A 17975-nucleotide genomic window follows, 5' to 3' on the forward strand; every position below is an offset into this window, starting at 1 on the left:
TTCTTTGGAGCAGAGAAGGTTGAAGGGGGGACCTGGATAAGGTGTCTGGATTACGAGTCAATAGTTAAGGCATATAATGAGAAACGTTAGGAGAGGTGTCCATTAACAGAGGCCATAGACTTAATGTAATGTGGGAAATTTAGAGGGTACGACAATTTTTCTTCACTCAGAGGGTAGTTGAAATCTGGAATGCACTGCCTGAAGCAGTAGTTGTGGCAGATACTCGCACAACTTTTACCAAGTGTTTAGATGAGCACTAGACATTCCATGGCATTGAAGGCTATGAACCCGAATCCTGGAAACTGGGATTCTTAGGTACTTAATAATCCGGATAGGCATCGTGGGGCCTGGGACCTCTTTGATTTATGTATGACTCTTGTCATTCCTATTTGTGACTTAATTCTCTGCCTCGTCAAGGCAACTAGCATAATCAAGAGCAAGTCTCACCCTCTTCTCCCATCCCATCATGTAAGAGGTACATAAGTGTGAAAACACACACTTCCAGATTTAGGGACAGTTTCTTCCCGGCTGTTATCAGGCTACTGAACCACTTTATCAACAACTAGAGAGCAGTCCTGAGCAAACATCTACCTCATTGGAGGCCATCAGACTATCTTCAATTGGACTTTACTGGACTTTATCTTGCACTAAACGTTATTCCCTTGATGTATCTGTACACTGCGGATGGCTCGATCGTAATCATATATTGTTTTTTTCCGCTGACTAGTTGATGCACAACAAAAACTGTTTACTGTACCTCTGTACTCATGGCAATGAGTTAAACTAAACTAAACTAAACTAACTTAGTTTTTATGGCCTACAATAATTTTAACTTTCTTGCAGTTTTTGGAACATTTTGCTTGCTTCAGGAATACTGCCAACTAGAACTTTGCTATATGATAATTTTTCTTTAAAGGCATGAATTTATTTGCTCATCATGACAAGTGAACGTCCTTGCTGTAGAATGAACATTAATAGTTACAGGTTGAAAACTAATCTGATGTGAAGTAAAAAAATAATTTATGCAAAAAAAAACCCAATTTGAAATTGTACTACTGCTGCAAGTTTATTTTAAAAAAAAGTTAGTACTGGATGTAACTTTGACCTGTTGCAGTCGTTCTAGACTTGTTTGGACTGTTTTAGTTAGTTGCATTTTCAATCTGCAGGATGGTCTACGTTGTGGCATTAAAACCTTGCTGAAGCTTGGTGCAGACAACACCAATTTTTTTAGTTTAGAGATACTTGTCCCTGGAGAACAAGCTGGATGACCTGAGGGCAAGGATCAGATTCCAGAGGGACATAAAGAACTGTAACATCCTTTGTCTGACCGAAACATGGCTGACCCCGCTGGTGCCTGACCAGGTGATCTGCCCATCCGAGTCCTTCAATGTTTTCCGGGCGGACAGAACGGAAGAATCCGGGAAATCCAAGGGCGGAGGAGTCTGCTCTTGACCAATAATAATTGGTGTAATCCTGGGAATATTAAGACGCTTTCTCGTTCCTGCTCGCCGGACCTGGAACATCTAACTATCCTATGCCGACCATTCTACCTACCCCGGGAGTTCAGCTCGGTGATCATCACAGCCGTCTATATCCCACCGCATGCGGACACCGACGTGGCACTGTCCACCCTACACGATGTGTTGTGTCAACACCAAAACAAGAACCCTGATGCGGCTGTGCTGGTGGCTGGAGACTTCAATAGGGGAAATCTCAAAAAGGTCATGCCCAACTTCTACCAACACATCACGTGTGTCACCAGGGGGGAAAGAACTTTGGACCACTGCTACACGCCGTTCAGGAAAGGCTACAAGGCCGTTTCTCTCCCTCCTTTTGGGAAATCTGACCACGCTGCCATTTTCCTGCTGCCGGAGTACAAACAACGGATAGTACGGGAAGCGACAGTGACGAGGGACGTAAAGCGGTGGGCTGACCATTCAGAGGCCATGCTGCAAGATGCACTGAGCGAAGTCGACTGGAACATGTTCCAAGAAAGTTCCAGAGACGTAAATGAGTTTGCGGAAGCGGTTACGGACTTCATTGCCACTATAGCCGATACCATCATCCCCACGGTAAGGGTCAGTATCTTCCCTAACCAAAAACCCTGGGTGGACAGGTCTATTCGCGTGGCCTTGAATGCTCGCACCGCTGCTTACAACTCCGGCCTGGCATCCGGCAACATGGACGACTACAAGGGAGAGTCCTACCGACTGCGAAGGGCAGTGAAGGATGCAAAAAAGAGGTACCGGGACAAGATGGAGTCACAGATGGAGCAGCAGGACACCAGGCGCCTTTGGCAGGGGCTACGGACTATAACTAGCTACAGGTCCAGCACCCCCTCAACCGGAAGTGCCGGCTCCTCCTTAGCTGATGAGCTGAACTCTTTTTACGCACGGTTTGAGACGGGTAACACCACCAGCTCGCCGTCTAAAAACAGCACCGAAGGGGCGCTGGCTAGCGAGGCTGGAGGGGGATCCACCGCCGGGGATGTGCACACATTCTCGGTGTCCGAGCATGAGGTGAGGTGGGCTCTGACGCGTGTGAACACGAGGAAAGCTGGAGGCCCAGATGGTATATCTGGGCGAGTACTAAAGTCTTGTGCTACTCAGCTTGCTCCAGTGCTCACCACAATATTCAACCTCTCCTTGGCAAAGTCCGTGGTCCCTGCATGCTTTAAAAGATCCATCATTGTACCGGTGCCAAAGAATGCCTCTCCAGCGTGTTTAAATGACTACCGACCGGTGGCCCTCACCTCGGTTGTCATGAAATGCTTGGGGAGGCTAGTCAAGAAGCACATCTGCGCCCTCCTTCCTCGCAACATGGACCCACTACAGTTCGCATACCGTCCGAACAGGTCCACGGATGATGCGGTCTCCCAGGTTCTACACACCGCTCTCTCTCATCTGGACAGCCAGGGGGGCTATGTGAGGATGCTGTTCATTGACTTTAGTTCAGCATTCAACACAATAGTCCCCAGCAGACTGGTTGAAAAGCTGCTGGAACTGGGGCTTAGCACCCCTCTGTGTGCCTGGGTCCTGGACTTTCTCACTGCCAGGCCCCAAGTGGTCAGGATGGGGGAACACACATCTAGCTCCCTCACCCTGAACATAGGATCCCCCCAGGGCTGCGTCCTTAGCCCCCTACTGTACTCCCTGTACACACATGACTGTAGGGCCAGGTTCAGCTCAAACTCCATCATCAAGTTTTCTGATGACACTGTGGTGGTGGGCCGGATCTCCTACAACGATGAGAAGGCCTACCGGGAGGAGGTGGCTGATCTGGCACTCTGGTGTCAGGACAATAGCCTCCTCTTGAATGTCACTAAAACAAAGGAGCTGATTGTGGACTTCAGAAGGGCTAAACATCCAAGGACGTACACGCCACTGGAGATAAATGGGTCTATTGTGGATAGGGTGAGCAGTTTCAAATACTTGGGAGTCCGCATCGCAGAGGATCTGACGTGGGCAACGCACATTGCCGCACTGGTGGGTAAGGCTAAGCAGCGCCTTTACCACCTTAGACAACTGAGGAAATTCAGAGTGTCGCTGAGGATCCTTCATTGCTTCTACTCTGGGGCTGTAGAGAGCATCCTGTCCGGCAACATTACAGTCTGGTTTGGGAACAGCTCTGCCCAGGACAGGATGGCCCTGCAGAGAGTAGTGCGTTCGGCAGAACGCACCATGGGAACTACACTCGTCCCCCTGCAGGACCTATACATCAGGAGGTGCAGATCCAGAGCAAGCAAGATCATGAGGGACCCCTGCCACCCCAGTAACGGACTGTTCCAGATGCTACGGTCAGGCAAACGCCTCCGCTGTCACGCTGTGAAAACGGAGAGGATGAGACGGAGCTTCTTCCCACAGGCCATCAGGACTGTCAACTTTGATAACCCCAGAGACTAAATTTTTGTCGACACTTTTTGTGCTATGTTTACTAACTTATTAACTTTATTTATATGCTGTAACTGTAATTCTTTTTGTGCACAACCCGCAGGCATTGCCACTTTCATTTCACTGCACATCGAGTATGTGTATGTAACAAATAAATTTGACTTGACTTGACTTGACAGCACGGAAGCAGGCCATTCGGCTCACTGGGACATCGCCGACCAATGATCACCCATTTTCACAGTAGTTCTTCGTCATCCCACTTGCGCATCCTACACTTGAGAATTTTCGGAAGCCAATTAACCTACAAACCTGCATGTCTTTGGAATGTGGGAGGCAACCAGAGGAAACCCACGTGGTCACGGGGAGATCGTACAAACTCCACACAGACAGCACCCAAGGTCGAACCCGGGTCTTTGGCGCTGTAAGGCAGCAACTCTGCCGCTGGGCCACCGTGCCTGGAGGACCACAGTCTCGGGACCTTCCGCTGCTGAACAATGAGGGCCAGAGTCCGATGTGGCACAAAAGAGTGGAAAGGGTGCTTGGTTTACGGATGACTGCTGACACTAATGAATGCAAAGACCCTGAGATTGTCTGGAGATTTTGCAGTGTTCTTGTTTAGTATATGTTTTTTTATTCTGAATAAAGTTTATTTTTGGAAATTAAAATAAAATTAGAGAGATGGGGTATGTCATGCCAGAGGTAAAATCTTAATGTAGAACATTGTCCAGGCCACTGAATTAATTATAAAATATATAAAAGTGTAAAAATGCAGCGGTAATTAATTTCCTTTCTGGATATATGATTTGTTAGACACGTGTGTATCGCCTTCCGAGAATACCCTGGGCCTGCTGTGAATTTATACAATTGCTTTTCTTGCAGCTTGCACATTGCATTCACAGATAATACGTGGAGCAAAATCTAATTGCGTTGTTAACATTTTAATGTGGAATTTTGTGCTTCAAGTTTGAGGTTGAGTTAAGTTTATTGTCACGTGTACCGAGGTAGAGTGAAAAGCTTTTGTTGCGTGCTAACCAGTCAGCGGAACGACAACACATGATGACAATCGGGCCATCCATAGTGTACAGATATATGATAAAGGGAATAACGTGAGTAACGCTTAGTGCGAGATAAAGCCAGTAAAGTCCAATCAAAGATAGTCTGAAGGCCTCTAATGAGGTAGGTAGTAGTTCTGGACTGCTTTTTAGTTGTGGTAGAATGGTTCAGTTGCCTGATAATAAATAGCCTTGAAGACACTAGCCCTGAAATCTGGAGGTGTGCATTTTCACACTTTTATACCTCTAGCCTGACGAGAAGATGGGAGAAGAGGGAGCGGCCGGCCGGGGTGTGACTCATCCATGATTATGCCGGTGGCCATGCTGAGGCAGCGTGTGGTATAAATGGTCAATGGAAGGGAGGTTGGTTTGTCTGACAGTCTGGACTTCCTCCACAATTCTCTGCAATTTTTTGCGGATGGAGCTGTTCCCAAACCATGCTGTGATGCATCCCGATAAAAGGCTTTCTACGGTGCAACAGATATAATAAGAGGTGATAGGCCACTGAGTCGCTTGAATGATTATTCTGTCTTGGACTGCAAATTAATTAGCTACCAGAAGAAAAGTAATTAGCACTTTTCTACCTTTCTCAAATGAAGTGTAATGTTATCTGTCGATCGGTGGCTGAAGGATTTTGGTTTGGGTTGATGAGTTTTGGGATTTGGTACCAATTTATTGTCAGTTCTGATACGTTGTCAAATGATAAAAATAAAAGAAAGATACCAATAAATTCATGCTACGATATTTATTCAAATCTGCTGTGAAAATCTTCTTGCAGTTTTTGGAACACATTTTTCTTGCTCCAGGAGTACTGTCAACTACAATTGAACTCTGTGGTAATTTTTCTTTAGGGGAATGAATTTATTTTCTTATTGTGACAAGTGGATGTTCTTGCTGTAGAATGAGCATGCCTTCATAAGTTATAGGAGCAGAATTAGGCCATTTGGCCCATCATGTCTATTCCGCCATTCAACCATGGCTGATCTAACTTTCCCTTTCAACCCCATTCTTCTGGCCTTCTCCCCATCACCCCTGATACCTTTACTAACTAAGATAAACACAAAATGCTGGAGTAACTCGGGCAACATCTCTGGAGAGAAGGAATGGGTGACATTTCAGGTCGAGACCTTCTTCAGATTGAGAGTCGGGTTATACAGAGATAAGGAGGTGCAAGTTGTGAGAACGAGACATCATTCGGCCTAAGATGCCCACACCGATCAAGGAAAATGTAGAATAGATAATTGTTAGCTAGGAGAAGGTGCAACAAAGCAAACAGAGATAAAATAACAGGTATAACAGGTATAACAGAGCTTTATTTGTCGTTCGGTACCGAAGTACCGAACGAAACTACATAGCAGTCATAGAAAAAAAAAAAAGAACACAAGACACATAACCCCAACACAAACGTCCATCACAGTGACTCCAAACACCCCCTCACTGTGATGGAGGCAACAAAACTTCCAGTCTCTTCCCCACGCCCACGGACAGACAGCTCGTCCCCGACCGACCCGCACAGTCCCTGCACCGGGCGCTGAAACGTCTCGCGGCCGAACCGGGCGATGAAAGGCCCGCGACCAAGCCTTGCGCAGCTAAGTCCCGTGGTCGAGCCGCACCGGGCGATGTAAAGTCCGCAGCCGAGCCGCACCAGCGATGAAAAGCCCCGCAGCCGAGCTGCACCGGGCGATGTTAAGCCCCGCGGCCGAGCCGCACCGGGCACTGTTAAGCCCCGCAGCCGAGCTGCACCGGGCGATGTTAAGCCCCGCAGCCGAGCTGCACCGGGCGATGTTAAGCCCCGCAGCCGAGCTGCACCGGGCACTGTTAAGTCCAGCAGCCAAGCCGCACCGGGATGTAAAGTCCAGCGGCCAAGCCGCACCGGGTGATGTAAAGTCCAGCGGCCGAGCCTCAGCGGGCGATGTTAGGCCCCGCAGCCGAGCCGCACCCCGCGCCGTGAGGAAGAGAAAAGTCCCCCCCCCCCCCCACACCCACCCACCCACACCACCACCCCCTCCCACACATACACAACCAAAAAAATATATATATATATAAAAACCATCCCAACACCGACACACAACAAAAAAAGGGAAAAAAAAGACGGACAGACTGCTAGTCAGCCGCTGCCGTTAGGCGCCGCCACAGTCAGACTGGTCAGAAAACTGGGAAGGGGAGGGATGGAGAGAGAGGGAAAGCAATGGTTACTTGAACTTGGAGAAGTCAATATTCATGTAAGCTGTTCAAGCGAAATATGAGGTGCTGTTCCTCCAATTTTTGTTGGGCATGACTGACAATGGAGGAGGCCCAGGAAAGGTCAGAATGGGAGGGGGAGTTAGTGTTTAGCAACCTGGAGATCAGGTAGCTTTAGGCAGACTGAGCGGAGGTTTTCAGCGAAACGATCTTGGGTTTAAACCAGCATCTGCAGTTCCTTCCTACACTTTAAGAATTTGTCAAACTCCGCCTTTAAAATATCCATTCATTTGGCCTCCACATCCGTCTGTGCCAATAAATTCCACAGATTTGCCACCCTCTGGCTAAAAAATTCTCCTCTCTAAAGGTACATCCTTTTATTCTGAGGCTCTGGCCTCTGGTCCTTGAATAAATTTGTAGGTGATTGGAGCCCAGCTGAGTCCTATTGATAACAAGCGCTGAATGTTTTTTGCCAATTGCAATCCCTGTTCATGGTCTGACCACCTTAGATTGTATCACAATCTCAATATATTGGTTTGATGATAGTCATACAGTGGGAAACAGGCCCTTCGGCCTAAGATGCCCACACCGACCAACATATCCCCTCTACACTATTCCTATTTGCCTGCGTTATAGACAATAGACAATAGGTGCAGGAGTAGGCCATTCGGCCCTTCGGCCCTTCAATGTGATCATGGCTGATCATTCTCAATCAGTAGTTTGGCCCATATCCCTCTAAACCTGTCCTATACATGTACCTGTCTAATTACTTCTTAAACATTACAATAGTCCCTGCCTCAACTACCTTCTCCGGCAGCTCGTTCCATATGCCCACTATCTGTATGTTACCTCTCAGATTCCTATAAAATCTTTCCTCTAACATCACCTTAAACCTATGCCCTCTTGTTCTCGATTCCCCCACTCTGGGCAAGAGACTATGTGCGTCTACCCAATCTATTCCTCTCATGATTTTATACATCTCTATAAGATCACCTCTCGCCTTCCTGTTCTCCAAGGAATAGTCCCAGCCTACTCAATCTCCCTATAGCTCAGACCCTCGAGTCCTGGCAACATCCTCGCAAATCTTCTCTGTACCCTTTCCAGCTTGACAATGTCTTTCCTATAACATGGTGCCCAGAACTGAACACAATACTCTAAATGCGGCCTCACCAACGTTTTGTATAACTGCAACATGACCTCCCAACTTCTGTACTCAAATAATGATCTCGTTGGGTTGAATCCTTAAAGGATGTCTGAAATGGGTGGTACATGCATCTTCTTGGATTTGTGGTGTTCACACCATGGATTGTGAGATGTCATGTATTTGGGGAGGTCAAGAGCTAGCAACAAGAGTGTCCAAGTTTACCTGTGATACCCCTATCCCAATCAGACCGGCCATTATCTGGAGCACAGGAACAGACATTAGCTCTCTTAATTTGTGCAGGGCTTAATGATCCACACCATATTCTTCCCACTCCTCCTTTAAACCTTTTAACCTTTCTTCGACATACTTGGCTTGTGTTCTTTCAAATCTTTTGTGCTAGTTACCTCAACTGCTTCATTTTGTAATGTTTCCAGTTCTAGCCACTTGCAATGTATTTCCTCTTGAATGTAATGGTTCAATGATGCTTTATTTATCAAACATGCAACTGCACAGTGAAATTCTTTTTGCATATGTTACACTTGTTGGCGCCATTATGCAAAGTCCGGTTGGAGCAGTTCCCACAAATCGTCGCCCGGCCATCTTTGTGTACCGGGGGCGCCTCCTGCAGCCGACCTTAAAGGCACTGGAGGCATTACCCCGGTTCACCCCACACCCCTCACGTCCGGCGTCTCCAGCTCCTTCCCGGTTATGTCAACCGATGAGCCTTCGGGCGGGTTACAATCAGATTTACCAGTGACTTATGTTGACAAATCACAGTTTTGTGAGAAGCAATTCAAAACATCATTATCTCGATCTCCCGATCAACTGCTTTCATAACCTGAAACACTATATTTTGAGTTGGTTAGAATACCTGTTGTTAGTGCACTGCAAGAATTGGATGAGAACGCTTCCCTAATGCTTTTTGAATAATCTTTTGCGTATTTCCCTCCTTTTTTCTCTATCGATTGTTGGGAATGAGTATGAGGAAAAATAACTGGCCTTGCAGTTTAAAGCAAGTAGGTCAGAAAACAAATTCTTGAGGTTCATAATGAACGTATAAATTGAAACTTGCTGAATAGTGAAGGAGGAATTTCTTCAATCAGAGGGTGGTGAATCTGTAGAATTCATTGTCACAGAAGGCTGTGGAAACCAAGTCAATGGATATTCTTAAGGCAGAGATAGATAGATTATTGACTAGTACGGGTGTTACGTTATGGGAGAAGGCCGAAGAATGGGGTTTAGCGAGAAAGATAGATCAGCCATGATTGAGTGGCAGAGTAGACGATGAGCCGAATGGCCTAAATCTGGTCCTATCACATGAACTGATGAGAACGTCGGAAGACTTTTTGCACTGTTCCGGCTTGTATATATTTTTAAAATTATTCGGATTATAGTTTTTTGGAAAAAAAAATACTGGAAGCACCAGCATAATGTTAGCATTTTTTTTATTGGAATAGTCCTTTTATCACTGAGGTAAGCCAATGCACAATTTATAGTTTTGTCTCTGGATTTCCATTATTTTTTGCATTAAGTGACAAGAATGGGTGCAAATTGCTCTGCAGTGTTGACATTTGTGCTAACCATTAGGTGACTAAATCTGCCCTGTCAGTGAAACAGGTTTGACAGCTTATGATTCATTCTCTGAAGTATTCCCAGTCAGTTTGTATTTTTATAATTTTGACATTTAGCACAGGGCGTAATGTAATGTTATGGATATGTGATTGTGAAAATTGCGGATGTAGAAGTGTATAATTACCTTCAGTGCCAAGCAGAATTATTCTGTGTGGAGAATATATCAATTTTAGTTTATTTAGTTTAGTTTAGAGATACAGGCTCTTTGTCCCACCGAGTCCGCACTGACCAAATATCACAACACTATCCTACACACACTAGGGAGAATTTACACATAGCAAGCCAATTAACCTACAAATCCGTACGTCTTTGGAATGTGGGAGGAAACCGAAGATCTCAGGGAAAACCCACGCAGGTCACAGGGTGATGGTACAAACTCTGTACAGACAGCACCCGTAGTCGGGATCGAACTTGGGTCTCTGGTGCTGCAAGCGCTGTAAGGCAACTACTCTACTGCTGCGCCCCAATTAAATATAACTTTTTTTTTCCTCCCTCCTTCTCCGAGTTAAATTTGAAGTAGATGCCGGTGCTGAGTACCTAAAGTGCCACAATCATGGCTTCCAAAATATGGATAGCCTTAAATTAAAGAATTGCAGATGTTGGAAATCAGATGAAAAAACCCAGAAAATGCTGGAAACACTCAGTAGATCAGAGAGCATCTGCAAAAAGCGAGACTATGAACAAGAGTACGGCCTCAACGGTGCTCTATTTGTCACATATGCAACTGCAGAGTGAAATTCCTTTTGCATATATTACACATGCAGGTGCTGTCATCTTTGGCGCCATTATTCATAGTCCGGTCGGCCCAAGCGCTCGATGTACTGGAGCAGTTCCCGCAAACCGATGTCCCTCTCCTCTCCTCTCCTCTCCTGGCCCGGCCATATTTGTGTCACGGGCCGCCTCCTGGAGCTGACCTTGAAGGTGCTGGGAGCATTACCCCGGTTCGCCCTCCCACCAGCCCACTTTTAGCGCCCAATGTCTCCAGCTTCCTCCTGGTTATGCCGACCGGTGAGCTTTGAGTGGGTTCCACAGTCCAACGAGCCTTAGGGCGGGTTACTGGTCCCACCGACTGACGTGCCTTCGGGCGGGTTCCCGGTCCCACCAACTAACGAGTCTTTGGGCGGGCCCCGATGAGCCTTCGGGCATAAACCCGATCCTGCTGAGTCTTCGGGCGGGCCCCGACGAGCCCTTGGGCAGGTTACCGGTCCGGCCGATCGACGAACCTTTGGCCGTGCCCCCAGTCCCACTAACCGGCGAGCCTTGGGTGGGTCCCACCGACCGATGAACATTTGTCAGACCTCGAGCCTTTGTCAGAACTGGGGAATGGAGAAAACAAATTTAGTTCCAAGTTGCCATGAGGGTGAGAGAAGGCTGATTAGGAAATATCTCTGAGGCCTGATGAGCTTGGCATTTCCTACAGCTATGCATTTCATAGCTTTTACATCCCTTTGTTGTGATCCTCGTCTCTAAAAATGCTCATTAACCTATCCATCAGATGACTTCATCTGCAGCTACTCATAACAATCTCGGTCTCGGATAAATTTCCTCTCCATCCTTCCCTCACCCTCGCTGCCACTTAGGACTAAACTTGTTTTTTACGTTTTCCAGTTTAAGTTTAATAAACTAAACTTGCTTTCTCCATTTCCCAGATTATGTATAGTAATCTAAACAAAACTTTTTTTTCCATTTGCCAGTTAACTTAACTTGTTTTCTCGATTTCCCAGTTGATGTTTAGTAAACTAAACTTAAAATGAGAAATGGAGGAAACAAGTTTAGTTCGAGGGAGGGTGCGAGAAGGATGACTAGAAAATATCTCCGAGACCAAGATTGTTATGAGGAGATATTGCAGATGAAGATGGGGACCACAGACAAAGAAATGTAAATGCTAAGAAATGCATCACTGTAGGAAATGCCAAGCACATACTGAACCTGGCAGGGGAGTATTGTGGTCATGATGGCCGTGCTCCCAGGAAGCTATCCCAGTCCACTTAGGGCTGAAGTCTGCGATGTCCCCAAATGTGGGATACTCGACTGCAAAATTTGTGGTAGTGGGGGACTGCATTTACACTTTTTTTTGGGCGGCACCGTGGCGCAGTGGTCGAGCTACTGCCTCACAGCGCCAGAGACCCGGGTTCGATCCTGATTACGGGCGCTGTCTGTACGGAGTTTGTACGTTCTCCCCGTGACCTGCGTGTGTTTTCTGAGATCTTCAGTTTCCTGCACACTCCAAAGACATACAAGCTTGTAGGTTAATTGGCTTGGTATAAATGTAAAATTGCCCCAAGTGTGTGTCGTGTAGTGTTAATGTGTGGGGATCACTGGTCGGCACGGACTCGGTGGGCCGAAGGGCTTGTTTCCGTGCTGTATTTCTAATCTAAATTAAAATTAGGCTGTGCTGGTGGAGTGAGAAAACCAAGTCAATATTACAGATTGAAGATCTTTTGCAGAACTGGCCAGTTAGCGGATGTTGCACAAATCAATCTTGAATCTAGAAGGTCGCAACGTGCCCAGAAGAGCAGATAAGGTGCTGCTCATCGAGGTTTTGTGCAGTTTGTTTAGTGTATTGTCACGTGTATGGAAATGTGTAACATCTAAATAAAAATGCATTGGGGTATCTATGGGATTAGGTAGTTTGTTTAGTTTATTGTCACGTGTACCGAGGTACAGTGAAAAGCTTTTGTTGTGTGCTCTCCAGTCAACAAAAAGACTATACATGATTACAATCGAGCCAGCCACTGTGCACAGATACATGATAAATGGGAATAACACTTAGTGTAAGATGAAGTCCAGTAAAGTTCAATTAAAGATAGTTCGAGGGTCTCCAATGAGGTAGATAGTACCTCAGGACTGTTCTTTAGATGTTGGTAGGATGGTTCAGTTGCCTGATAACAGTTAGGCCTTATAACAATTGTGGAGACCACAGGCAGGCAGGAAGCACGAGAAACTGCAGGTGCTGGAATCATGAGCAGCAAATAAAGTGTTGGAGGAACTCAGTGAGTCTGGCAGCGTCTGTGGAGAGAATGGACAGACGATGTTTCTGGTCAAGCCCTTTCTTCAGATTCTGGAGTCTAAAGAAGGGTCCCAATCGGAAAGGGTCAGACTCTCAGTCTGAAGAAGGATCCCGACCCAAAACTTTGTCTGTCCATTCCCTCCTCAGATGTTGCTTGCCCTGCTGGGTTCCTCCAGTACTTTGGGTTTTTTTTTTACACTTACAAGCAGGTCAGCGCAGAGAGGAATGGAGAATCAATGGTTGGCGGCCGAATTGACTTCCGTAAAAATTGCACTTGTCCCTTGTGTGTAGGATAGTGCAAGTACTAATGGGGATCGCTGGTCGTGCGCGGATTTGGCGGGACGAAGGGTTTGTTTCCGCGCTGTATCTCTAAAGTCTAAAGGAACTGAGAGAATGGTCCTTACAGGAGATATTGTGGGAGGACATATAGTTGAGGTTTTGTGCAGTTTCTGCGAGACAATGGTTCAATTACAGGCATCCCCTTGTTGCACGTGAATTTTGACAGTTGCCATGGAAATGGATTAGACGATCATTAATTCAATTTATACATGCAGAGATGATCTGCAAAGTTCTTGGTTTTCTCTGCAGGTACAGTCTGTGCTGGCTGATTGACACTTTAATAACGATGTGTGTCGACAGCCTCTAGCTGTTACTGTAAATCTGGACCGGTGAGGTTGGTATATGAGACGTCTCCCCATGTGGGAGGCATTCTGCTTGATGAAGAACTTGCACCTGAACATCATCATTCTCTCCTGTCTGCCATTTTCTTATTTAGACTTTACTGTAGTCTGTAGAGATACAGCGTGGAAACAGGCCCTTTGGCCCTCCGAGTCCGCGCCGTCCGGCGATCAACCCGTACACTAGCACTATCCTACACGCGGGACAATTCACAATTTACAGAAGCCAATTAACCTACAAACCTGCACGTCTTTGGAATTTAGTTCAGTTTAGAAATACAGCGCGGAAACACGCCCTTCGCCCAACCGAGTCCACGCCGACCAGTGAACCCCACACAATTTATAATTTTACAGAAGCCAATTAAAAAACATGTATGTCTCTGGAGTATGGGAGGAAAGTGGAGCACTCTGAGAAAAACCACGCAGTCACAGGGAGAATGTACAAAGTCTGTACTGAGCGCACATAGTCAGGATCAAACCTGGGTTTCTTAAGCTGTGAGGCAGCAACTTTACCGCTGCGCCACCATGCCGCCTGTCTTTTGTCAAAAGGGCAGAGCAAGCTTGAGGGGCAAGTAGCCTGCATTCACACGAATCTGAGTTCTCTACCGCTGCGCCGCTGTGTTCAAATTAGTTGTGTCCTTGCTTTTTTTTAAAAGGTCAGTTGATGTGAGCTGACTTGTTCTATGAGTTGACTGGGTAGTGTAAATTTGTCAGTTATTAGCAAGCTACATTGAATTATAAATGTCATTACACCCATTGTAAATAACAGAGTATGAAATGGAGACTTCAAATTTATTTTCTTTCATGTATGGTACATTTTATGATCTGTCATGCCAATTGTCTGATAAAATGGAGTTAACCCTCCTCAATGTGAACTTTAAGAGAATTGGAAGAACGCATGCACGTAAATGGTGAATGGCAAGGTAAATGCTAATGATGAAAACAAAAGCTTTTCACTGTTTCCCAGTACTTGTGACTGTAATAAACCAATACGAGTATTGTCTGAGATGTATAATTCAGATTTTTTTAAACAATTTTGTACAGGTAAAGCTAAAGGTGAAAGAGAGAAAATACCAGAGGCACAAACTAATAAAGGTAATTTTTTTTTAATGTACATTGATGTTGTTTGAATGGGAAGGAAATTTAGGGTAGATGCCATGATCGTCTCTCTATAGTGACACTTTAGAATCCAAGAACTCTAAAGTTGCTGTGATTCAATGTGTGTTGGTCTGAATGACTGTCTTATTGATTGATTGAAAGATACAGCATGGAAACAGGCCCTTCGACCCTCCAAGTCCACACTGACCATCGATCACCCTTTCACACTAGTTCCATGTAATCCTAATTTTGCATCCACTCCCTACATAAAAGGGGCAATTTCCGGTGGACCTATTAATCTACAACATCTTTGGGATGTGGGATGTGGGAGGAAACTGGAGCACCCGGCGGAAACCCACGTGGTCACAGGCAGAACGTGCAAACTCCACACATACGGCACCTGAGGTCAGGATTGAACCTGGGTCTCTGACGCCGTGAGGCAGCAGCTCTACCAGCTGCACCACCTTACCGCCCTATTTATAATAGGTTTAATTATTTATAATTTCCTTAAAGTGTTTGCTTCTAACATTTTTTGGTGAATGATTAGCGATCGTGCCTTAATTGAGTTTATCCACATAAGTGTTATCATCTCAGTGGGCCGAAGGACCTGCTTTCATGCTGTATCTCTAAACTAAAACTAATCAGTAGAGCACTGCACCTAAACTTTTGAAATGTGTGCAGCCGACACTCACGGTATGGCCGTTTGGGTTATGGAACTTGGGTCTTACAGAATTTTCAAACCATGATCCATAAAATTAGATGCGGAATATAACCCACTCTTCTGGACTTTGTGTGTGAGGGAAATTAAATAAAGAGTGCAAAAGAAGAAAAAAGCATCATAGATTCACACAGTGTGAAAACAAACTCTTCAGCCTGACTTATCCACGCTGACCAGCATGTTCCTTTTATACTAGTCCCACCTGCTCTTATCCCTTTAAACCTGACCTATCCAAGTACCTTCCCAAATGTTTCTTAAAAGTTGCAATTGTACCTGTACCAACTACCTCCTCTGGCAGACAGAAAATGCTGGAGTAACTCAGCGGGTCAGGCAGCATCTCGGGAGAGAAGGAATGGGTGACGTTTCGGGGGTCGAGACCCTTCTTCAGACTTTTTACCTCCTCTGACAGCTCGTTCCGTACCTTTGTATTAAAAAAAAGTTATCCCTCAGGTTCCCATTAAATCTTTCCCCCCCCAATTATCTATTCTTTCAACATGCATTTCTTGATGCATGCACAAGTAACGTGGCTTAATCGCGGGAGGAGGCATAGGGGCAGGTGTTGCATCTCCTGCGGTTGCAAGGGCACTGGGGAGGGAGTGGCGTGGGTGGGATGGGATGAGGAGTTGTGGCGGGTGCAGTCTTTGCGGAAGGCGAGAAGAGGTGGAAATGGGAAGATGTGACTGTGGTGGGATCACGTTAGAGGTGACGGAAATGTCGGAGGGTGATGCATTGGTAGTGGAGGCAGGTGGGGTGAAAGATGAGGGCCATAGCCGACTTCCGAGGCTGACTTTGCAGGTATCTTGGTCCCCCGACGGTCTAGCCGGACCGGTCCAGTGCTGTTTGATTCCTCTTGAAGGCTATCACCTCTGTTAGTCCGGCAAAACTGACCATCCAGCAAGGCTCTGGAACCAAGAGTGCTGGAAAATCGGTGGTGGACCTGTTTTACCTCTTATATCTGTTAAAGTCTAAAGCTAGAAAGGTGTGGCAATGCTCATGAAGCTAAACACCATTCTGCAATAAATGCTATTGTTACATTGACAGTAAGTCAGCCTTTGAAAATCATAGTCCATTCCTTATGCAACAGTAATCTTAATTAACACGCCATTCTGTGCGCAAAGCCACAATTGTTGCTGATAGACGTTCTTTATCTGTTATACTTTATTTGTATGGATAGATTCACATAGGGATGTGATGGGTATTCTGCATTTTTAACGGAAGAGCAATTTTTTTAATGTGCCATAGAATTTGTTCCCGTTTTCGGTATTTTCATAAGTTATAGGGGCAGAATTAGGCCATTTGGCCCATCAAGTCTACTCCATCATTCAATCATGGCCGATCTATCTTTCCCTCTCAACCCCATTCTGCCTTCTCCCCATTTCCCCTGACACCCTTACAAGTCAAGAATCTGACAATCTGCGTCTTAAAAAGAATCCAATAATCATGTATTGTCTTTCTGCTGACTGGATAGCACACAAACAAAAGCTTTTCACTGTACCTCGGTGCACATGACAATAAACTAAACTGACTTGGCCTCCAATGCCGTCCGTGGCAATGAATTCCACAGATTCACACCCTAATTTTGCAAGTATGCCTTTCCGATGTAGTATATTTTCTTTATCTTCTTTTGTGCAGACCATTTAAAGATATTTACATTAATTTGTCAATTTTTGTTAATCCACTTTTCAAAATTAAAGGCTGTGTAGTGAGGGAGAAAAAAAGGATTGGTAACTTGGAAAGAATTCAACATGGCAATCTTGGAAAACCTTAAAGAATATAATATTCTTGAAATTAGATATTTTAGTTTAGCAACATGGAAACAGACTCTTTGGCCCACTGAGTCCGCGCCAACAATCACCCATCCACTAGTTCTATCCTACACACACGGGACAATTTACAGAAGCCAACCTACACATCTATGGAACGTGTGAGAAAACCGGAGTATCTGGAGAAAACACACCCAGTCACAGAGAGAACGTACAAACTCTGTACAGACAGCACCCATAGTCAGGATCGAACCGGGGTCTCTTGCGCTGTAAAGCAGGAACTCTACTGCTGCGCCACTGTGCCGCCCTTGTGGCACTGTGCTGCCCTTATTAATTTTTGTTTCCAAGGACAAAAAGGATTGATTAATGCGCTTCCTGAAGGACATTTTAAAAACTTAATTGGGTTTGATTTTTTTTTTCTCTGACAATACTTGAATTACAGTTTAGGAACAATGATACAGGACTTGCTGGAATGTTTGAACCATGTTCTGAGGTGAAACCAATGACAAAGGAAGAAACTTTACATAGCACATTATTTTGTACATCAATTCAATTTTTTGAGATTACTGATAGCTTCTGTCTCGGTCTAAAAGGGTTTTGGGTGCCATTTACTGACCCATTCCTGATGTATTTTGGCGTCTGTCTTCACTTTCATCTTGTATCTCGAGCACACACTCATATCTTCTCCCCATTCTTTGAACCTGCTTTCCATAATCACAAATGTTCCATTTGGCCATGATTTGTTCATCCTCCCTGAGCATAAGCATTCTCTTTAGTTTTTTAGTTTTAGTTTTAGAGATACAGCGCGGA

The 17975-nt window shown here is 45.5% G+C and overlaps 1 protein-coding gene and 1 pseudogene across 3 annotated transcripts in view; both read left to right on the plus strand.

The window, feature by feature from the left end:
* The window catches only part of akap10 (A kinase (PRKA) anchor protein 10), a 120980-nt gene that overhangs the window by 16387 nt on the left and 86618 nt on the right, over positions 1 to 17975 (plus strand). For 2 of the 3 annotated variants that reach the window (XM_078422416.1, XM_078422418.1), the window contains exon 2: positions 14631 to 14681. The exons of the other annotated variant lie outside the window; for it this stretch is intronic. In XM_078422416.1, the coding sequence (XP_078278542.1) occupies positions 14631 to 14681 (51 nt within the window). The remainder of the gene's footprint in view (positions 1 to 14630; positions 14682 to 17975) is intronic. 3 annotated transcript variants of the gene reach the window in all.
* Positions 11820 to 11974, plus strand: LOC144606575 (U1 spliceosomal RNA; annotated as a pseudogene).

Source organism: Rhinoraja longicauda, chromosome 26, assembly GCF_053455715.1.
Source record: "Rhinoraja longicauda isolate Sanriku21f chromosome 26, sRhiLon1.1, whole genome shotgun sequence".
In the NCBI taxonomy this organism is placed as follows: Eukaryota; Metazoa; Chordata; class Chondrichthyes; order Rajiformes; family Arhynchobatidae; genus Rhinoraja; species Rhinoraja longicauda.